The 18,766-nt window shown below is 34.7% G+C and overlaps 1 protein-coding gene across 1 annotated transcript in view; it reads left to right on the top strand.

The window, feature by feature from the left end:
- The window catches only part of LOC104535704 (dynein heavy chain 5, axonemal-like), a gene marked incomplete at its 5' end in the record, with an annotated part of 38,361 nt that extends 20,789 nt beyond the window's left edge, over nucleotides 1–17,572 (top strand). Inside the window, 12 exons of the mRNA XM_010182292.1 lie at nucleotides 356–546; nucleotides 1,020–1,141; nucleotides 2,000–2,149; nucleotides 3,697–3,942; nucleotides 5,420–5,639; nucleotides 6,297–6,502; nucleotides 7,320–7,523; nucleotides 8,057–8,272; nucleotides 10,843–11,055; nucleotides 12,415–12,567; nucleotides 15,760–15,991; nucleotides 17,421–17,572. Coding sequence (XP_010180594.1) covers nucleotides 356–546; nucleotides 1,020–1,141; nucleotides 2,000–2,149; nucleotides 3,697–3,942; nucleotides 5,420–5,639; nucleotides 6,297–6,502; nucleotides 7,320–7,523; nucleotides 8,057–8,272; nucleotides 10,843–11,055; nucleotides 12,415–12,567; nucleotides 15,760–15,991; nucleotides 17,421–17,572 — 2,305 coding nt within the window. The remainder of the gene's footprint in view (nucleotides 1–355; nucleotides 547–1,019; nucleotides 1,142–1,999; nucleotides 2,150–3,696; nucleotides 3,943–5,419; nucleotides 5,640–6,296; nucleotides 6,503–7,319; nucleotides 7,524–8,056; nucleotides 8,273–10,842; nucleotides 11,056–12,414; nucleotides 12,568–15,759; nucleotides 15,992–17,420) is intronic.
- Between the last annotated feature and the right edge of the window lie 1,194 nt (nucleotides 17,573–18,766).

The following is an 18,766-nucleotide window of genomic DNA, read 5'->3' as shown; positions in this document are numbered from 1 at the left end:
CAATCTTGACACGAATTTTCAGTTTAAGAAAAGCCTTTGTTTGTTAGTTACCAAGGCAAAGAACCTTCAAATATACTTACAGTTCTTAAAAACTAAGCATAAGGCAATTAAAAACCATTATGCTGTGCTGATTTTCAGCTATGCAGAAAGTCTTGATTAAAAATAATCTTTTTTTTCATTGCTCCTTCAACCTGAAAGTTGTTGCTAGCTTGCTGCCTTATTTTCTGTGTTTGGGATCAATTATATTTTCATGTTTTGAAAGTTCTGAACTACAGCTTTTTGTCTTTTGATATAGTAGTCCCTTTAATAAAGCCTATGCAAATTGTCATTCAACTCCAGACCTTTCTTTCAACAGATCTACCAAAAGCCCTGTAACTACCAAAAGGATTACTAATATTATTGAACATATGACATATGAAGTGTTCAAATATGCTGCCCGAGGACTCTATGAAGAGCACAAATTTCTTTTCACATTATTACTTACATTGAAGATTGATATACAACGAAACAGAGTGAAGCATGAAGAATTTCTGACACTTATTAAAGGTTGGGACTATGGAATGATTTTAAGCATATATTTTATTGTAGAAAATTCAAGAGCTGTAATTATATTTCCTAGCCAACCTGCTGCTTCCTTTTGCACATGAGAAGCCAGTCAATTGAAAGAAAACATGCTTGTCATTCTGTTCTGGTGACAGACAACATTGAATGGTAGTTCTAATTTACAGCAGCATACTGAATATTGCTAAATATAGCTTTGAGAATCCTGAGAATTTAAAAGGAAAGTTGTTAAGTATCCTTTCAGTTTATGTTTATATCTGCTGGCCAAATACCAATAGATATATATATTTGACTTAGAAAAAATATTATTATACTAAACATCTTTTAGTTTATTTGGTAACTGCAGGAGGATGAGCAAGCAAATGTTTTGGTTTGGTTTGGTTTTTGGTTTTGGTTTTGATTTGCTTTAGGTTTTTTGTCTTCAATGTTTCTAATTATAATTAGTTAACTTCTTGAAGGTGGTGCTTCCCTAGACCTTAAAGCTTGTCCTCCTAAGCCAGCTAAATGGATTCTGGATATGACTTGGCTGAACTTGGTGGAGCTCAGTAAGCTTAAACAATTTTCAGATATTCTTGATCAAGTAAGTAAGAAGTTTTTAAAATTAGTCTTTTGTTTGACAGTGATTGTCTGGTAGTTATCAAGGCATGTAGTGGGAAACTCGTTTATTTTATAGAACAGAATGAAACTGACAGCAGATAGCCACAGTTGTGGCCACGACTGCGTAGCAACCTGTATTGATAAATAGACTTAAAATCTCCAGGAAAATAAGAAAGTAGGATGTTTCGCACCCTATATAATTGTGATACTTTCAGTTTGGGAATGCAACTTACTATTATTCAATTCATGTAATGCAACTTAAATCTTCTTCCAGTTGTTAGACTTTCTTGCATTCCTGTTGTGCTTTCTTACACTGTGTTTTATAATACTTGTTCCAATATTTCTCTGATTACATGGAGTAAGAGTTAGGGAAAGGGTGTTCAGTAAATTTGACACTTGTATGAATAGTCTTAATAGTCACTAAGTATATAGTAGCTAATGGAGTAAGTAAATAGCATTTGGTACATGCAAACAGTACCTTCTGTAAGGTCATGCAGGGAGCACATACATATCTAGTGTTCTCAAAGCTATGTCTGAGCCTAGTTATGTGTGCTATGGCGTTGCTATGCCATTTTATCACTACTGGAAAGTACTCAGTAGTAGCTACTTTTTTTTTCAGAGTACGAATACATAAGGGGATTGTAACATTCTACAATTTTGTACTTAAAATCTGAAAGCTTATCCTCTCTTTTATTTAGTAGATTTACTAAATCTATATATTAGCATTGCTGAACAAATGCTTGTGTCTGGATCACTTTCATTGAAAGCTTGTGACCCAGTGGCAGTTGAAATGTGACTTTTCTGTTTAGTGAGATTGACTCATTTGATGGTATAACTGCAGATTTCCAGAGAAGAGAAACAGTGGAAAATCTGGTTTGATAGTGAGAATCCTGAAGAAGAACTGGTTCCTAGTGGCTATGGTCAATCACTGGACTGCTTCAGACATCTTCTTCTGATCAGATCTTGGTGTCCTGACAGGACCATAGCTCAGGTACATGTATAGCCAACATAGTCTATTTAGGTGTCATTAGAATAACAGTTACGGGATTGCACTTCAGCACATTTTTATTTAATGCCAAATTCCTTTTTGTAATGGACCTCTTCATTCATTTATCTGAAATTATTTTCAAACCATTTATGCATTTGTTACAAAGGAGGTGTTAGCAAAATTATTCCAATATATTGAACCAATATTAGCCAATGATTTTACCATGGAGATGAGATTTCATCTGGAAAAATATGTATTCTGCTTTATCAGTTCAGAAGATATTTTTTACTGTCCTTAAGTGTCTGCATGTTAGGCTGAAGAAAATCTTTTCATGAACTCAGTTGGCTGACAGAAAACAAAATGAAAACAATTTAATTGAGGAACTATTTCTTGCATGGAAAAATTAGACCTACCTTAGAAAAATCTGTATTAAGGTCTGTTCAAAAGTGCAAAGCCATCTATTTAGAAAAGAGAGAAATATAAAATTAAAGTTTATTAAATGGTTAGACCTATATTTAAGAAAAATCAGCTTCTAGGAGCCTATTTTTAATCTCTGTGTTCTACTCCAGTGCAAAAGGATAAAAATTATGCAATGGTTTGCAATCCACTGAAGTCAAAATGCATTACTAAAAGCGTGGTATTAATTTTATAGATGCTAACTTTTTTTGATTCAGAGAAAGTCTCAGCATTTATTGGTGTAAATGCTGTCAATGGAAAGTTAAATGGTACTTTATAATGCATCTCTCAGATATGTGTTATGTGTCTGAAATGGATCATGAAAAAATTAGTTCCTCAGTTCTGTTAATCGGAGCAAGATACACTTTCATCTTATGATGGTTTTATGAAAACTGATAGTTCATCAAATGCTAAATGCTGAATATCTTTTGTCTCTGAGAAGTAACCCGAGGTATTAAGAGGAGGAACGGTCTAAGACAGAAGCAGTGTAATGGGAAAGAATACAAGAAAGATAATCTCAGAGTGAAAGAGCCTTTTCTGTTTTTTAATAAAAAGAAACAATAATCTAACAATTTTAAAAATAAATAAATAAAGAATGACAGAGATGGTCTTCACCTGTTCCTCTGGATCTTCTACAGTTATTTTAATCATTACTACTATTAATTCATTGTTTAAGGTGGGAAAGACCTCCTTCTTCTCTATAGTATTTGGAGAAGAAAGCTACATTTTAAGACTAGGAGTTATGCTGTCTGATGGAGATACCATCTTTAAATCATTAAAACCATTCTGGACACTTAATAAGGTTATTGTTTTTATTATACTGTAATTTTAGGTGTTATACGTAAGAATATGTGCAGATATAGGTAATAGAATAATTATTTTTTAAGCTTCAACATGTCTTATAAGGCTGTAAGAAATAGCACCTTTAAATACAGTATGTAAAAATAACATGTAAAAATACTGTTGCATATTTGTATTTCTGATAAAAATTTATAGTAGCCTTTGCTCTTCACTTTACTTGTTAGTTGTATTTATACTGTGAAGAAAACAGTATTAAATTATGTCAGAAGTTAAATTTGCCTCTTTTAATATAGGCAAGAAAATACATCATTGACACTATGGGGGAGAAATACGCAGAGGGAGTCGTCTTGGACTTGGAGAAGACATGGGAAGAGTCAGACCCACGTACTCCTCTCATATGCTTTCTTTCCATGGGCTCTGATCCTACGGACTCAATTATTGCATTGGGAAAAAGACTGAAGACAGAGACACGTTATGTTTCAATGGGCCAGGGGCAAGAAATCCATGCTCGTAAACTTCTACAGCAGACAATGTCTCATGTAAGAGACAAAAATCTGAATGGTTTTTTAGCTCTATTAAACACTTAGAAATGAAAATCCTATCATGAAATAGAAGTTTTTTGGTGGGTAGTTAATGCTGAACCTATATTTATTTGTATAAATAAGTGCTCTAAGCAATGGAACTCTCTTTCCACAGTCATTTATTTGGCCATAACAAGCTTTTTTATACTGCAGACATTAGTGTTTTTCACATAAAATGGAGTTTTTGTTGTAGGCTGTTGACTGATGAACATAGCTGAATTGATTGTTTGGATTGCATGAAAATTAAATATTCTTCAACAAGCATTTCACAACTTTTTTTCAGTTTTGTGTTTTTAGTAATACAAACATATTTTATTAAATGAAGAAGATTAATTCCACATATACTGGTGATAGTTACTTAACCTTGAAAAAAACAAGGGTTTATAGCAAAATATTTTCTATTGTTATAGTCTGGACTTTGAATTGGGATGGGCAATCTGATAGCACAGGCATTTTACAAATCACACAAGGTCTTTTTTCAAAATTTCCTGTATGAGAAAGAAAAGCTGAGATGTTCCAATTTAGCATGTTTTGCCCATCAGATGGTAGTACTGCTCTGTCTGCTGCAGTGAACAGATCGAACTTCTTGCACTCCTGTGTTATGAGCTTCTTCCCTGTCTGTATATCCAGTGTTATTCTGACTTTGCCTTAGATTCTTGTTTGACAACTTCATGATAAGAGCTAATTAGCAGACCAGATGAGAAGAAATTAATTCAAATGATAGGGAAGAATAGGTCCTTTTGCTTAGTTTAGAGTAATACAGTTACTTTCCCTTGCTGTCTCACATACCCTATATATAAAGGATGATAATTCATGTGAGAAAGTTTGATATCTATTGATTGATAGCAATAGATTAAGTATGTATATTTGGTTATTTTCCAAGCCTGTGACCCTTGTGAGGGACAAGATTTAACAGCTTGCTCTATGAAACTACTTTTGAGCTCCCTTATAGAAGTCATGATTTATCAGTGTTTATCTACACTGGAAAAGGTAGGGACTACTTAGGAAGATCAGATTGGACAGGTAAGGATCATTTGTGGATCATTTGTTTAGATGACAAAACCAAACAAGCTGACAATGCCTTCAGAAGAAACAGCCCAGAGTTTAGCTCACATGAGCTTTCTTTTGGAGAAAAAACACATTGTTAATTGCATGTGTACCATTACTATGTTTACTGATCTATTTTTGTACATGAAATATACAGAACGTCAAATAACTAAGGCCTTGGTTTTGATTTGGTGAGCCAGTGGTTCAAAATTGACTTTGGAGAATGTCTTCGTTTAACAGCTCTGACGAGCACTTAAACTTGCTGTGTTTTGATATAGCTTAGATGCATTGGCTTTGTTCCTAACCTACAGCATAGACAAAGAGTTATTTTAATGATTTCAACTTGTAAACAATTTTGATAACTTGATATTCTGTTGTTTTAAACTAGGGAGGGTGGGCACTTCTGCAGAACTGCCACCTTGGACTTGACTTTTTGGATGAGTTGATGGACACTGTAATAGAGACAGAGGTTGTCCATGAAAGCTTTCGACTGTGGATGACAACTGACATTCACAAACACTTCCCCATTACCCTCCTTCAAATGTCTATTAAGTTTACCAATGAACCACCACAAGGGCTCAGGGCTGGACTAAAGAGAACATATAGTGGTGAGTGCTAGAGCAGTAAATATTTAATATTAAATTTTGCTCATATTTGGACTTTTTGGTGTTACCATGTGGTCACACTGTAGTCACTGATAGGTTTAAGCTAGTATAAGGAACTGATCACAGTGATTCCAGGACAGATCTTGATCCTTGTTTTGAGTTAGAAGTTGTGAAAATTAAAAGGAAGATAAGGTCTGCTGAAGTTCTGGTGCCAGAAGTAGTTGGACAGCAAAATAAGAATAGCTTTTTTTTTCCCCTCAAAAGATTCCTTCTAATATCTCAGCTCAATGTGTTTAAACTTTTAATCTTCTTATGTCTTTTGGTAGAAAAGCGACGTGTTAATCTTTGTTGGCTATTATGTACTCTTTAAATTGCATAAAATAAAGGTCAAAGAGTCTGTGCAGAAAGCAACTTAATCTGAATTCCTCTGTTAGTAATTTGTGGCTTTTTTTTTTGAAGTTTACGCTTTCAATTTGAGCAACTTAATAACGTGTTGCAAATTGTCTCCAGCATAGAACACTTTGTAGGATAACAGTTTACTCTTGAGAGAGGCAGAGAGCCAACTGAATATCTCTAGGAGTGATGTTTTACCACTGATTTAAAGTAGTTTTGAAATATACTATTACTGTGTTTCTTATAATGCTCACTTACTATCCATAGGTGTCAGCCAGGATTTACTAGATGTCAGTGACATGGTACAATGGAAACCAATGTTGTATGCTGTAGCCTTCCTACACTCCAATGTTCAAGAAAGGCGCAAGTTTGGATCTCTGGGTTGGAATATACCCTATGAGTTTAATCAAGCTGATTTCAATGCTACTGTGCAGTTCATTCAAAATCACTTGGATGGCACGGATGCCAAGAAGGTAATTAATTTTTAAGGGGAAGGTGGATTAGGGTGATGGATCTTTCTAGTAGTGGAATACATATACAGGGTTCCAAATAACTGAAACACAAATGTGATTTTAAATTATTCTTTTTTTTTTCTTTCATCAAACATTCAACATTCCAAGTATGCATGTCTATAAAGCAGAAGGCTTAAATTAGACTTTTAATCTTGTGCATGTTAAATGTCTATATTAATCTGTACATTAAGAAAAAATAAATCTCTCCAGCTGTCTTCCCCAAAAGCTTCAAAAATTTAAACCTTAGAAGTATAGACCTTCTTTTCAATGCTAATTAAGTCAAATAGTTAAAAATGGACCACTGTATTTTAAATATTCTTCTGTTTAAATATATTTTGAGTAAAAATAATCAGATTTGGCTTCTCAACCTATCTTGGCAGTATAAAGAAATTGAATGTGGCTTTAAATGACTATATGAGAATTCCTCTTATATTTCTCACCTTCATATGGTCAGTTGTCATATAGAGGTCTGTGGCAGATCACTTTGCAATTGGCATTGTAAGTGAAGTTGGAAACATGATTGGAATGTAGCTGTATCCCTCTTACCCAGATGCTGGAATAGCCTCTTGAATTGATTGTCAATTAAGTCTATTTTGAGAAATCCTTGAATGTGTTCTGTGAATACAGAGTTACAGGCAAAAAAAAAGAATAGTAAGAAAATAACTTTCTTCCAAAATGGACAGAGATGCAAGACTTGGTGTATTTGCTGTGCTTACATGGAGATGTAAATAGTTGAGAAGGGGATTAGCTGAAGTTAGTGCTTTCTGTTTGGTTTTAGGGAGTCTCCTGGAGTACTGTTCGTTACATGATAGGTGAGATCCAGTATGGTGGCCGTGTGACAGATGACTATGACAAAAGACTTATGAACACCTTTGTAAAGGTTTGGTTCAGTGAAAATACATTCAGTCAGGAATTCAGCTTCTACAAAGGATATGGCATACCCAAATGTACTACAGTGGATCAATACCTTCACTACATACAGGTTAGTAAATGAAAGCTTTTCAACAAAAAACCCCAAATTCACTTGTTTCTCACAAGTTCCTGAGTCTTTATATTTTGTCTTGTCTTCTTAGTTACCTGTATTTTGTCTTTTATGTATGTTATCATTGTCATGACAGAATCTTTTCTTTTTCATACGCTTTGCTTGAGGGACATACCTGAAGGCATACAGTTACTAAAGAGGGCAAAGAATGGACTCCAGACATTAAATGCAACCTCACAGAAATAAAAAGTGTAGCTATATGAAAGTACAAGCTGACTATTAAAAGAGCATACAGAGATTAAAACTGAATTTATTATTAACCTTGGTGTGATTTGGGCTGTGATATGACAAATAGATCACAGCAAGTTATTTGCCCTAAGACTGTTTGAAGAGATCTAGCCTTTTACTTTAAAATGTAAGGGTGTTATTTTTGGTGTTTGTTGTTTGGTTTTGTTGTGTGGGTTGGTTGTTTTTTTTTTAATTAGTTTATAAATCCATCTCCAGTTGTGCTCTTTTTATATTTCATTATGTAGAGTCTTCCTGCTTATGACACACCAGAAGTGTTTGGTTTGCACCCCAATGCGGATATCACTTACCAAAGTAAAATTTCCAAAGATGTATTGGACATCATCCTCAGTATTCAGCCTAAAAATAGCTCTGGTGGAGGAGGTGAAACCCGAGAGGCAATTGTAGCCAGACTGGCTGATGATATGCTGGAGAAGCGTCCTGCTGATTATGTACCATTCGAAGTGAGTTAATGAAATTCTGTCAAAAATATTTACAACTTGATTCATGTGGATTAAAAAAAAAAAAGTGACAACACTAATTTTTCTAAAAGCATGTCTGAATTCATTCATACAGGCATTACTTCAAAAACGTATTTTAAAGAAGTATGATGAGACTCTTAATATTTATAATGAAGTCACTAAATATGCACTGAAGTGTTTTTGTAAGAGCTTTTTCAAAATATTAAACCACTTAATGCTTAAGTTGTCATTTGCACTATGCAGGAGGTAAGATCGTCTGCTTTTAACTAAGGTTGTTGACACTGTACTGAACTGAGGTTGTCTTGCAAGTGTATTATAAATAAAAATATTACAGTTGTAACATATGTTTTGCTTTGGGATTCAGCTTACATCCTGAAGATATTTTTAGTCTGCTTTTTTCTCCAGTGAAGTGAATGCTGAAAAGCTTGTCAAGTGATAACTTTCATTGTCTGAAGCCTAGTGGTACTGTCTAAGGATCCATATTAACACATAATAGCCCGTGTAATTATATCTGTAATGGACACCCGCTGCCTTGCAGCCATTTCTTTTCTGAAATGGCAACTTTCCTTCTGTTTATGTGAAAGACAGAATGACTCTCAAGGTGAGAGGGTTTTCTTACAGTTCAAAAATATTTACTGATGACTGGATAGATGAACACTCCAGTTGACTGTATTCTGTGTCCCCATCCTGGAGACTACAGTTTGAGTGTTTGGACAATTTGTGTTGTTTCTGGGTCTTTCCATAGTTCTTTTTTGTCCTTTAGAGCCCCAGAACTTTAGGATGCTCACATTATAGTTGTTCCCAGGTGAGGCTGGTTGTAAGCTTCAAATAAATGAGGAAAATGCTAGTAAAATAGTTAAGGTTCCTGTATTTCCTATATCAGGGGATGACAAACTTTTGTGTTTCATTATATTTGCAAAAGCTTAAAAGCAAATAAGATTAGTTATGTCAGTAATAAAGCATTTACAATATTTCTGTTATGAAATGAATGTGAATCACCCCAATGTGTGAATCAGAAAGAAGTCCGCACTGATGTTTGTACTTTTAACAGATTTGCAAGGAAGTCACCTGCTCATCTAGGCAGTAAGGTGATATATTAATCAGATAATTTGCCTGCCATTTCCTTCTTGAGGAGAGTGAAATCGCTTATCCTTAATCTTCTTCCATTTTACTTACTCTTTAATGGAAGTTACCATGAGGACCTGATACAAGGCTAAGTGGCTTATGAATGTCAAATTTCTTGTGTCAGGATACCAAGCTATGAGGAGAAAGGAAACTTGTAAAATCTAATGCCCTCTTTTGTTTTCACACAGTAATAGGTTTCCCTTACGTAGGATATGCTCATAAGCATAGATTTTCTTCAGATACCCATGTCTTACATCCTTTTTATGTTTTCTGTAGCCCATTTTATATTACATAATCTTCCTTCCCTCAAATGATATAAATATGATAATATATTTTATCTGAACAGATGAGTTAACATATCTGAATTTAGAATAATGATTATCTAGCAGTCTTCTAAAAGTTTGCACTTGATGAAATTTCTGACCTACTATCTTTCCAGAAGCCTGAGCTTTGTAACTTTCCAAAAGGCTGAACCAGATGTCAGATCTGCAAAGGACTGCATTTTGTTGAGTTTCTCGAAAGAGTTCTGCTTCAGTTATGGGCTAAATCTTATGGTAGTTGTTAGTCCAACTCTCCTCAAATTTTACTTGATGCTTTCAGGAATAGAAATGTGGCTTAATAAAGACATATAGTGTCATTGTATAGGTACAGTTAGCCCTACTGAGTTTACAAGAGCTCTTTTTGGGCAAATCAACTCTGATCAGAAATGACAATTTGAAATTTAGTTTGTATTAAGGAAAGTGAATGTGGAGCACTGAACTTTTTCACATGGTGAAAACTATTTAAATTCCTTTTTGTATAGGAAAATACAAAACATAGATAAACTTATGCATATCTTTAAAAACAAAGCTGTTATCCTGTATAGGATTCAATACCTATTATGTATCATTTTTTGCACCTATGTCACAATAGGACCATATTGAGTACAAATCTTCTAGTTATGTCCATACAGTTATTGTTAATTTATTAACTTTACAGTTTTAAAAATATATCAGCAAGTTTTATTAAAATAAAAAACTGCCTGGCATTGTGATAGTTCCCAGGCATTGCTGATAAATAGCGCTACTATGCTGAGGCAAAAGTGGCTGGGGCAATCATTCTTAATGGGAACTGTCTGTTGGAATTAAAGCAAAAATCCTTGAAATGTGGTATGGCCTACATGCTATTTAAATTACGTTAGCTTATAGAATGATATATAGACTAAATAATGAGTTAGACAAAAACCATAGCCAGTCTCGGTATCATAAATTTTTTTGGAACAAATCTTGTATTTTTGTCTTGCAGGGGGTGCAAAAAAGATGCCAAACTGACTGTTTAACATCTCAAATAAAAATATTGTCTTTAAAATTGTATTAGGGCCTAACCTTGACATAAAGCCACCTTTGTTTTTTACGTCTGTTGAAGGATTTTTGGTTTTCTACCTACAGGTGAAAGAGAAACTAAAGGACATGGGACCTTTTCAGCCTATGAACATATTTTTGCGACAGGAGATTGAACAAATGCAGAGAGTTATTTCCTTAGTGAGAAGCACTCTGACTGATCTAAAACTTGCCATTGATGGGACAATTGTTATGAGTGAAAATCTGAGGGATGCTTTAGACTGCATGTATGATGGAAGGATTCCTGCTAGCTGGAAAAAAGTAGGTGTACGTTACTTGTTTTGTAAGAAAAAAAAAGTCTATAGAGCTAGCTTAAACTGCTAGACATAGAGTAAATACTTATTTCAACACAAGTGTTAACCAGGACAGTGCAACTGCTGGAGTAGATTTTGGGCTAAAAAAACCACAGTCAAAGCAAGCCCTCTTTCATTTATAAAAATAGAAATGAATGTGAGATGCACGTATTTCCCATTTCAACAGCCTGTTGCATATTGGCAGGATAAAAAGCTAGAAAGAGGAAAATAATTTAAAATGTGACGATCGATTTTTAAAAATAGCACTTGCACTAGTGGTCTACACTGTTGCTATTCTTTGAGATTAAGACTTACAGTTGTAGAATCACAGCCAGTAGAGGCTGGAAGGGACCTCTGGAGACAGTTTAGTTTAACCCCACTTCTGAAAGCAGCGTCAATTACAGCAGGTTTCTCAGGACTCTCCATAATCAAGTGCCCAACCTCTCTGGGCAACTTGTTCATGTGGTTGATCATCCTCACAGTAAAAAACAACCACCAACCACCCAACCAAAAAATCATTAAGTTTAAATGGAGTTTCTCACATTTCACCTTGGGCCCATTGCCTCTTCTCCTATCACTGACAAGGATCTGGCTCCATCTTCTTCCACTCTCTGCATATGAGGTATAACCGCTGATAATATCTTCTCTGAGGCTTCTCTTCTCCAGGCTAAACAATCCTAGCTCTCTTAGGCTCTCTCCATAGAAATTGTTTTCAGGGACAACTATAGCTGTTAATGGCAACTGATGGAAAGAAAAATTGGGAGAACATTTTTGGTGTTCACTTGTTTTATTTTTATTGACAAAGTGTTTTCATAGTACAAAACTGAGACCAAAGCAGGTGCTTCACAGCACAAGTACAGTAACACAATACAAAGAGAAAAATAATCATAAATCTTCACATAGTCCAAGCTCAATTTTCCTTAGCTTTTTTTCAGAAAAAGCAGAACAATTTTGGCAGAAATCCTATGATCTTGCTACATTGGCCTTTGCTTTAGAAAGACATTAATATAATTTTTCTTCCTAATTTACACAGCTATCTAATTTTGTAAAAATGTCAAAAAATGGACAATTACCACAAGAAGCATTAAATATGTCTAAATGGAATGGTAGGCATGAATTTCAACAGAGCAAGAATTTGCTTCAAGTTTCAGTGGGATGCAGTGTTTATCTATCAAGTTAGAAGTTATGAAAAATAAGCTTTAAATATGCTTTGCTAATATTATGTTATTTACTACCTTGTGAGGAATTACCTTTTCTTGACATGAATATGATGTTTTAAAACTGTTGAATAAAATGAAAAACCAAACATGCTGTTTACTATTTTTAGGCATCTTGGGCTTCCAGTACACTTGGTTTCTGGTTTACTGAGCTTCTGGAAAGAAACCATCAGTTTTACAATTGGATTTTTGAAAGCCGACCAAACTGCTTCTGGATGACAGGGTTTTTTAATCCTCAAGGATTTTTAACTGCAATGAAGCAGGTAAATTGTGTTTAAGGTCTAACTCTGCTTATTTTTTTATATACTTAAAAAAATATGTATATATTATGTGATGAAGGCTGAGTTACACACATCTCAGTCATGTCACCAGGGAAGATATCTGACTGCATAACTGTCTAACATTTCCTGAGTAAAGTGTTTCTCCTCTGCACATACTTTTTTTCAGTATAGCAACTGCTAATGTGTTGAAATATATTTCCTACTTTGCCCAAGCCTCATGTATAAAGGAGCTACCTTACAACATTATTAAGGTAAACTAGTGAAGTAATGCCTCATGTCACCACTGATATATTCCTGAGAAGAGGTGTTAAGCTGATGAATTTATTTTCCTTTTTTTCCCCTCCCTTTTGGTCTGTATTCAGTACTTACCTGGCTGGAGACTTGCTGAACAGCTATTCAGAATTCATCTTAAATTACACTTCTGCAGTTCAGTAAATAATTCAGTCTCTCTTCATGAAGTGGGAGAGGGTTTTCTTTATTAATGTGTACTAAGTATTTGGTTATTTTTCTTAATGTTTATATCTCTGTCAACATGGTGATTGTGTTGGTTGTTCAGCGTGCCAGTTGCATTGACAAGTGAGCTGCTTTTTACTTTAAAGGGAGGCAATATATCCCTATGTTGGTCAGCATAAAGGGACACATTGGAAACAATAATTGTCTGGAATCTGTAAAACTGGGAAAGAACACTCAGGTGGGAATCCAATGGGACCTCAGTAAAAAGCTAACTTTTGAAGGAGTGAATGAAGATTTGCAGAGAAGCAAAATCTCCCCTTTTGCTCTGAGGTCTGGGTAATGTAATCTTTGGCTGTCAAACTGACATTCTAATTGGTGAAGCTACTTTTACTAAAATTGCAGGTGTATAACCTTGGAATTTTTGGGCTGGCCAAAAAGTAATTGTGCTTTTTTAAACAGATGGAAATACACGTCTTGAAATGTAACTAATTTCATTTTAAACTGCAAATTCATTATCGAACTTAACAGCTGACAGTTCAAGCTTGTTGTAGAAAAAGAAAGTGAGTGATTTTGTTAACAATTATTTATTTGCTGTTGACTTCAAAATGGAAAATCAAAAGGAAGATTTTCATCATACTTTGCTGTATTACTTCCAAAAAGGAAAAAACACTGTGCAAGCTCATAAAAAGTTATGTGATGTGTATGGTGAAGGTCCCTTAACACTACAGCAGCGTCAGAATTGGTTTGCTAAATTTCGTGCTGGAGATTTTGATGTTAAAGATTCACCACGCTCAGGAAGGCCAATCGAAGTTGATAATGACAAAATAAAGGCATTGATCGACTCCAGTTGGCATTTACCAACACAAGAGATTGCTGATAATCTTAACAATATTGAGCATTGAAAACCATTTAAAACAACTTAGATACATTAGGAAGCTCGCTATTGGGTACTACATGAGCTCAAATAAATTAATCTCACTAAGCACATTGACATCTGGAGTTCTCTCTTGAAACATGAAGAAAACGAACCAGTTTTGCAATATATGGTAACAGGTGGATCGTCTACAATAATGATGAATGAGAAAGTCTGAGGCACAAGCGTGATGAGCCAGTTCAAAGCACTTCCAAAGCTGGTATTCACCAAAGGAAGGTTATGCCGACAGTCTGATGGGATTTCAAAGGTATTGTGTATTTTGCATTGCTTACAAGGAACCAAACCATTAATTTGGATGTGTACTGTCATCAACTGGATAAATTAAATGATACCATCAAACAGAAGCATCCAGAATTGTTGAATCGCAAAGATGTTGTGTTTCTCCATGGTAATGCTTGACCACGTAGAATTTTGGTCACTCATCAAAAATTGTTGCAGCTTGGATGGGATATGTTACCACATCCACCATATTTGCCAGACCAGGCATCATCAAACTATGATTTGTTTCATTCTTTACAAAACGCCTTGAATGGTAAAACCTTCACTGCTGCTGAGGATATCAAATTATTCTTATAACTATTTTTTTGCCAGAAAAGAGAAGAATATTTTTGAATGCAGAATCATGAAGTTGCCTGAAAGATGGCAAAATGTGGTTGAACAAAGTGGACACTATTATTGTTTAATACAGTCTTTGTTTCCCATGAAAACATCGCCTTTCATTTACCCGGAAAAATCACAATTACTTTTTGGCCAACCCAATATATAGCAAGGTATTTCTTTCGAGTAAAGAGACCTAAACTGAGATTTTCTTTTGAACCCAAGCTTGTGGAAAGGATTTAATAGCAGGATTTGAAACAGTTGAAATCTATAGAACTTTTCTTATTCCATAATTAGAGAATATGGGAACAGAATTACCTAATATTTGAATAAAAACCAAAGTGACTTTCTGGGCTTTGCTATGTGGTGGAAGAAATAGAAATTATAAAGATGAAAAGCCAGAATGATAATTGAACTCTAACCTGTCTGGTCTTTTAAAGCAGCTAATTAAATGCAGTATGGAACAAATATTAATTCCAATTACTTCAGACAAAGATCTTAGAAAATGTTTAAAAGACTGGGATAAAACTTGGTCTGGCAAAATTTAATGGCATGGGATGGTAAGAGATTGGGCAAGATAAAGGAGTGTTGTCCAGTGCACTATCTAAATGACTAAATTTGAAGTATATTATGAGTCTCAAGCATGTCTGTCTTCAAATGTTCTCTGGGTTTTTTGTAGTCTCTTTATGCAGCTTTAGAGCTAAGTGAGCTCTTACTTAGTTTGAAGAACACATTTAATGCAGAATACAGGTACAGGAAAAGGAAGGTAACCCCAGGAAACATGCAGCAAATTACACACTTAGCTTTTGTGACTGTTTTATTTAGTACATGCTGTTAATGTTTTCTTACCTCATGAAACTGTGAAATTTTCATACTCACAAGAGCTATTACCATTGACTTTCAGTGGTTGTGTTACTTGGTATGGTCTGGTCTTAATTTATTGTATATAATAGAAAATCAAATATAGTGGATAAAGTACTGAAAGCTTTCTTGTAGTACCAGGGCATTACTAGCTTAGAAAGAAATCAAACTGCTGTAAACATGGATATCATAAAAAGTTGTTTGGGTGTTTTTTTAATTGAAGTGGGTAAGTTGTGTCCATACAAATATGTTTCTAATAAATGCTTGGAGAAAATGACTCTGAGCACATGTAAAAGTATAACCTCCAAACTTTTGCACATTTTGGGCAGGAAATAACAAGAGCTAACAAAGGATGGGCTCTTGACAGTGTAGTGCTGCGCAGTGAGGTCACTAAATGGATGAAGGATGATATCACAAGCCCTCCTTTGGAAGGTGTCTATGTGTATGGGCTGTATTTGGAAGGAGCTGGTTGGGACAGAAGAAACACAAGACTGACTGAATCTAAGCCCAAGGTGCTCTTCGAGATGATGCCTGTTATAAGGATATATGCAGACAATAACAGTAAGTAACTGGATTGTAAAGGATCTTATTTTGATAGAATTCAGTGAAACTTTTTATTCAACTACGTCAAAATCTTTTGGACCTTAGGGACTTCTTGAGGCTATTACTATGTATTGTATACATACAGAATCTTTTTCAACAAGACTTCCCAATCTTCCATATAAAATGAGCTTTCAGCCTTACTTGATAAGTGCTAATAGGCACTTTCCCCCCTAATATTTAGGTAGGCCTCTACCTTCTGGTCTTAATGGTGTTAACTTTTAAAATTTGTTACAGATGAGTTATTCTCTGTCTTCTCTGACAAGCATTTTTTGCATTCAGTCTTCCATTGACAATATTTGTCCTAGATTGAGAAGGTCAACATCAATATACATAAACTCTGTAGCCTCTGTAACCTAAACCTAAATAACCCCTTTCACACCCCTCCCCCCAAATAAATAATACATAAAACTTGTATAAGCAAGTACACACGACATAAATATCTAAAAAACTACATGTGTATCTTATATAAGGTATTTTTGGATAACTTGTTATAAATGTAAAATCAATAAAAATGCATTTTTCTTTTTCTGGACAAGGCTATTTTTGAGCTAACAAGCAAGCAATAAGTGGAGTGAGGTGGTGGAAGATGTTTTGTCTTTGAGGCAGAAAAGGACTGTAGGAATGGAAAGGAAACTTATGGACCTGAAGGACAGTGCTGTTTTGTGAAACTAGAACTTAGGTTAATTTGGGCTTATTTTACATGTAAAAGAGAAAATGCTGTTGAATAGAGGTGAAAACTAGGATGGGGTTATCCACTGTTGAGTGTAAAACTGGAAACTTCTGTTGAAATGCATTTCACCTTCAAAAGCAAGCCCTGCTAATATGCTATTTTGGCAGGATTTTGTATAGCTGATCTTTTGTAAGAGGCATGTTCACTGAGAAAGCAGCCAACAAGCTAAATAATGATCATCGAAGTATTAACCATGGCTAAACTACTGTTCTAATTCTACAGTGAAGAAGTTGACAATTTATACTCTGAAATACTAAATGCATTTCAAAATAGGTTGTGCAAAACAGGACCTTTTATATTTTGACACATTAATAATATATTGATGAGAAATAATGTTCAGTGGACAGATAGAACTAATAACAACATTAACCATGCTAGAGTATTCATTTACATTTCTTGCTACATCCAGTTCCTAGGTGCTGATGTTAAATCTTAAACCTTAAACTTAAAGGAGTTTCAACCCATATGTTGACTTCAGCTGGCAATAATACAGTAGCAAACAGTGTGAGAATCAATTAAGGGTTTTCTTTGATGACAATGGAGAGCTCTGTGCTATTGAACTTTGATTCAATTTTACGTTTGCTTTATGACCAGCTCTTTAGGGCCCTGCTTTTTCAACCTAGTTTCATTTTTTTCATGTCCCTTTTGTCTTTTCAGCTACAGAAGATCCACGTCTGTATTCATGTCCAGTCTACAAAAAGACCATTCGAACAGATATGAATTACATTGCTGCTGTGGAACTTAAAACTCATCAGCCTCCAGAGCACTGGGTACTGCGTGGAGTAGCACTTCTGTGTGATGTCAAGTAATGTAAAAAAAAAAAAAGTTTCCAAGAGTTCTTTTCTGTTTTTAAATGTAAACATCAATATGTAGTTAGCTATACAATAGATCACTTCTAAAAATATATTTTCTAAGGCATAGACTCTGTCATGGTATTTTCAGAAAATTGTTCTCAATAAACTTCTACAATAGGCTTATAAATACTATATCTTAAAGTTATATTATTTGGCAAATAGATTGAAGCACAACCTTTGATGTATTGACAAATCATGACAAATTCTTAATGTTCCTATCTCACTATTGTGTGATTAATTTTACCTTGAATAAAAATTTATTGACTTGAACATGGTTACTTTTCAGCAGTAAATATGCTTGTATCACAGCTTGCCATCAAGTAGCTAAATGCAAAGCTTTGTGTGTGTGTGTGTTTGTATTTGTGGAAAACTAAGCCCAGTTGCTTGTTCATATTAGTTAATACCCATCGAAATGATGTTCCAAGATTTATCTCCTAGCCGATAGTTTCTAGTTTGTTTGCTGTCTAAATAAGAAAGGTGAGACTGGAATAATGTCACACCTGTTTCAGCACTTGGAGAACAATTTCATTGTTTTACATAGGAAAACAAATATTTGACAGCTTCCAGAATTCCTTACTATCTGATTCATGACTTATAAATATGTAATGGATAGGAAGAAAATAGTTCTGTAAGAGTGCTAGGATACGTTTTGTCCAGTGCTAGTGCACCAGGTTTGAGTCAAACTTCATAATTTTTAAATGTTGTGATTGTATAGGGTTTTTTTCCCTTTCTCCTTTTTTACTTATGCGCTGCAGCCTTTTTGATAACTAAGTTAGATAAGAAACCTTTTACATAGGAATCCATCTTAAGAGAAGAATGTTAGCAGCTCTATTTAGTTGAACTCTATTTGCCTCACACATCAAGCACACTTACTTAACCATCAAAAAGCCAGTGTATTTTTGTTGCTGAGTCCAATAGGTGAACCACTGCCGTGGTTTAGGCCCAGTGCATAACTGAGCACCACGATGCCCCGAAAAAGGGCTAGTCAAAATATGGACTGGGAGGACTTCTCACCACTTAAAACAGGTCACAGGCAAAAGACAAGACTCATCATAAGGAATAAAAAACAAAACAATTTTAATTTGTTACCAACATCAGAGTAGAACAATGGGAGATACAAACCAGATCTTAAAATCAAAACACCTGCCC

The sequence above is a fragment of the Mesitornis unicolor genome, unplaced genomic scaffold (genome assembly GCF_000695765.1).
Source record: "Mesitornis unicolor isolate BGI_N332 unplaced genomic scaffold, ASM69576v1 scaffold7984, whole genome shotgun sequence".
NCBI classification, from domain to species: Eukaryota; Metazoa; Chordata; class Aves; order Mesitornithiformes; family Mesitornithidae; genus Mesitornis; species Mesitornis unicolor.
This window is presented reverse-complemented; position numbering and strand designations above follow the sequence as displayed.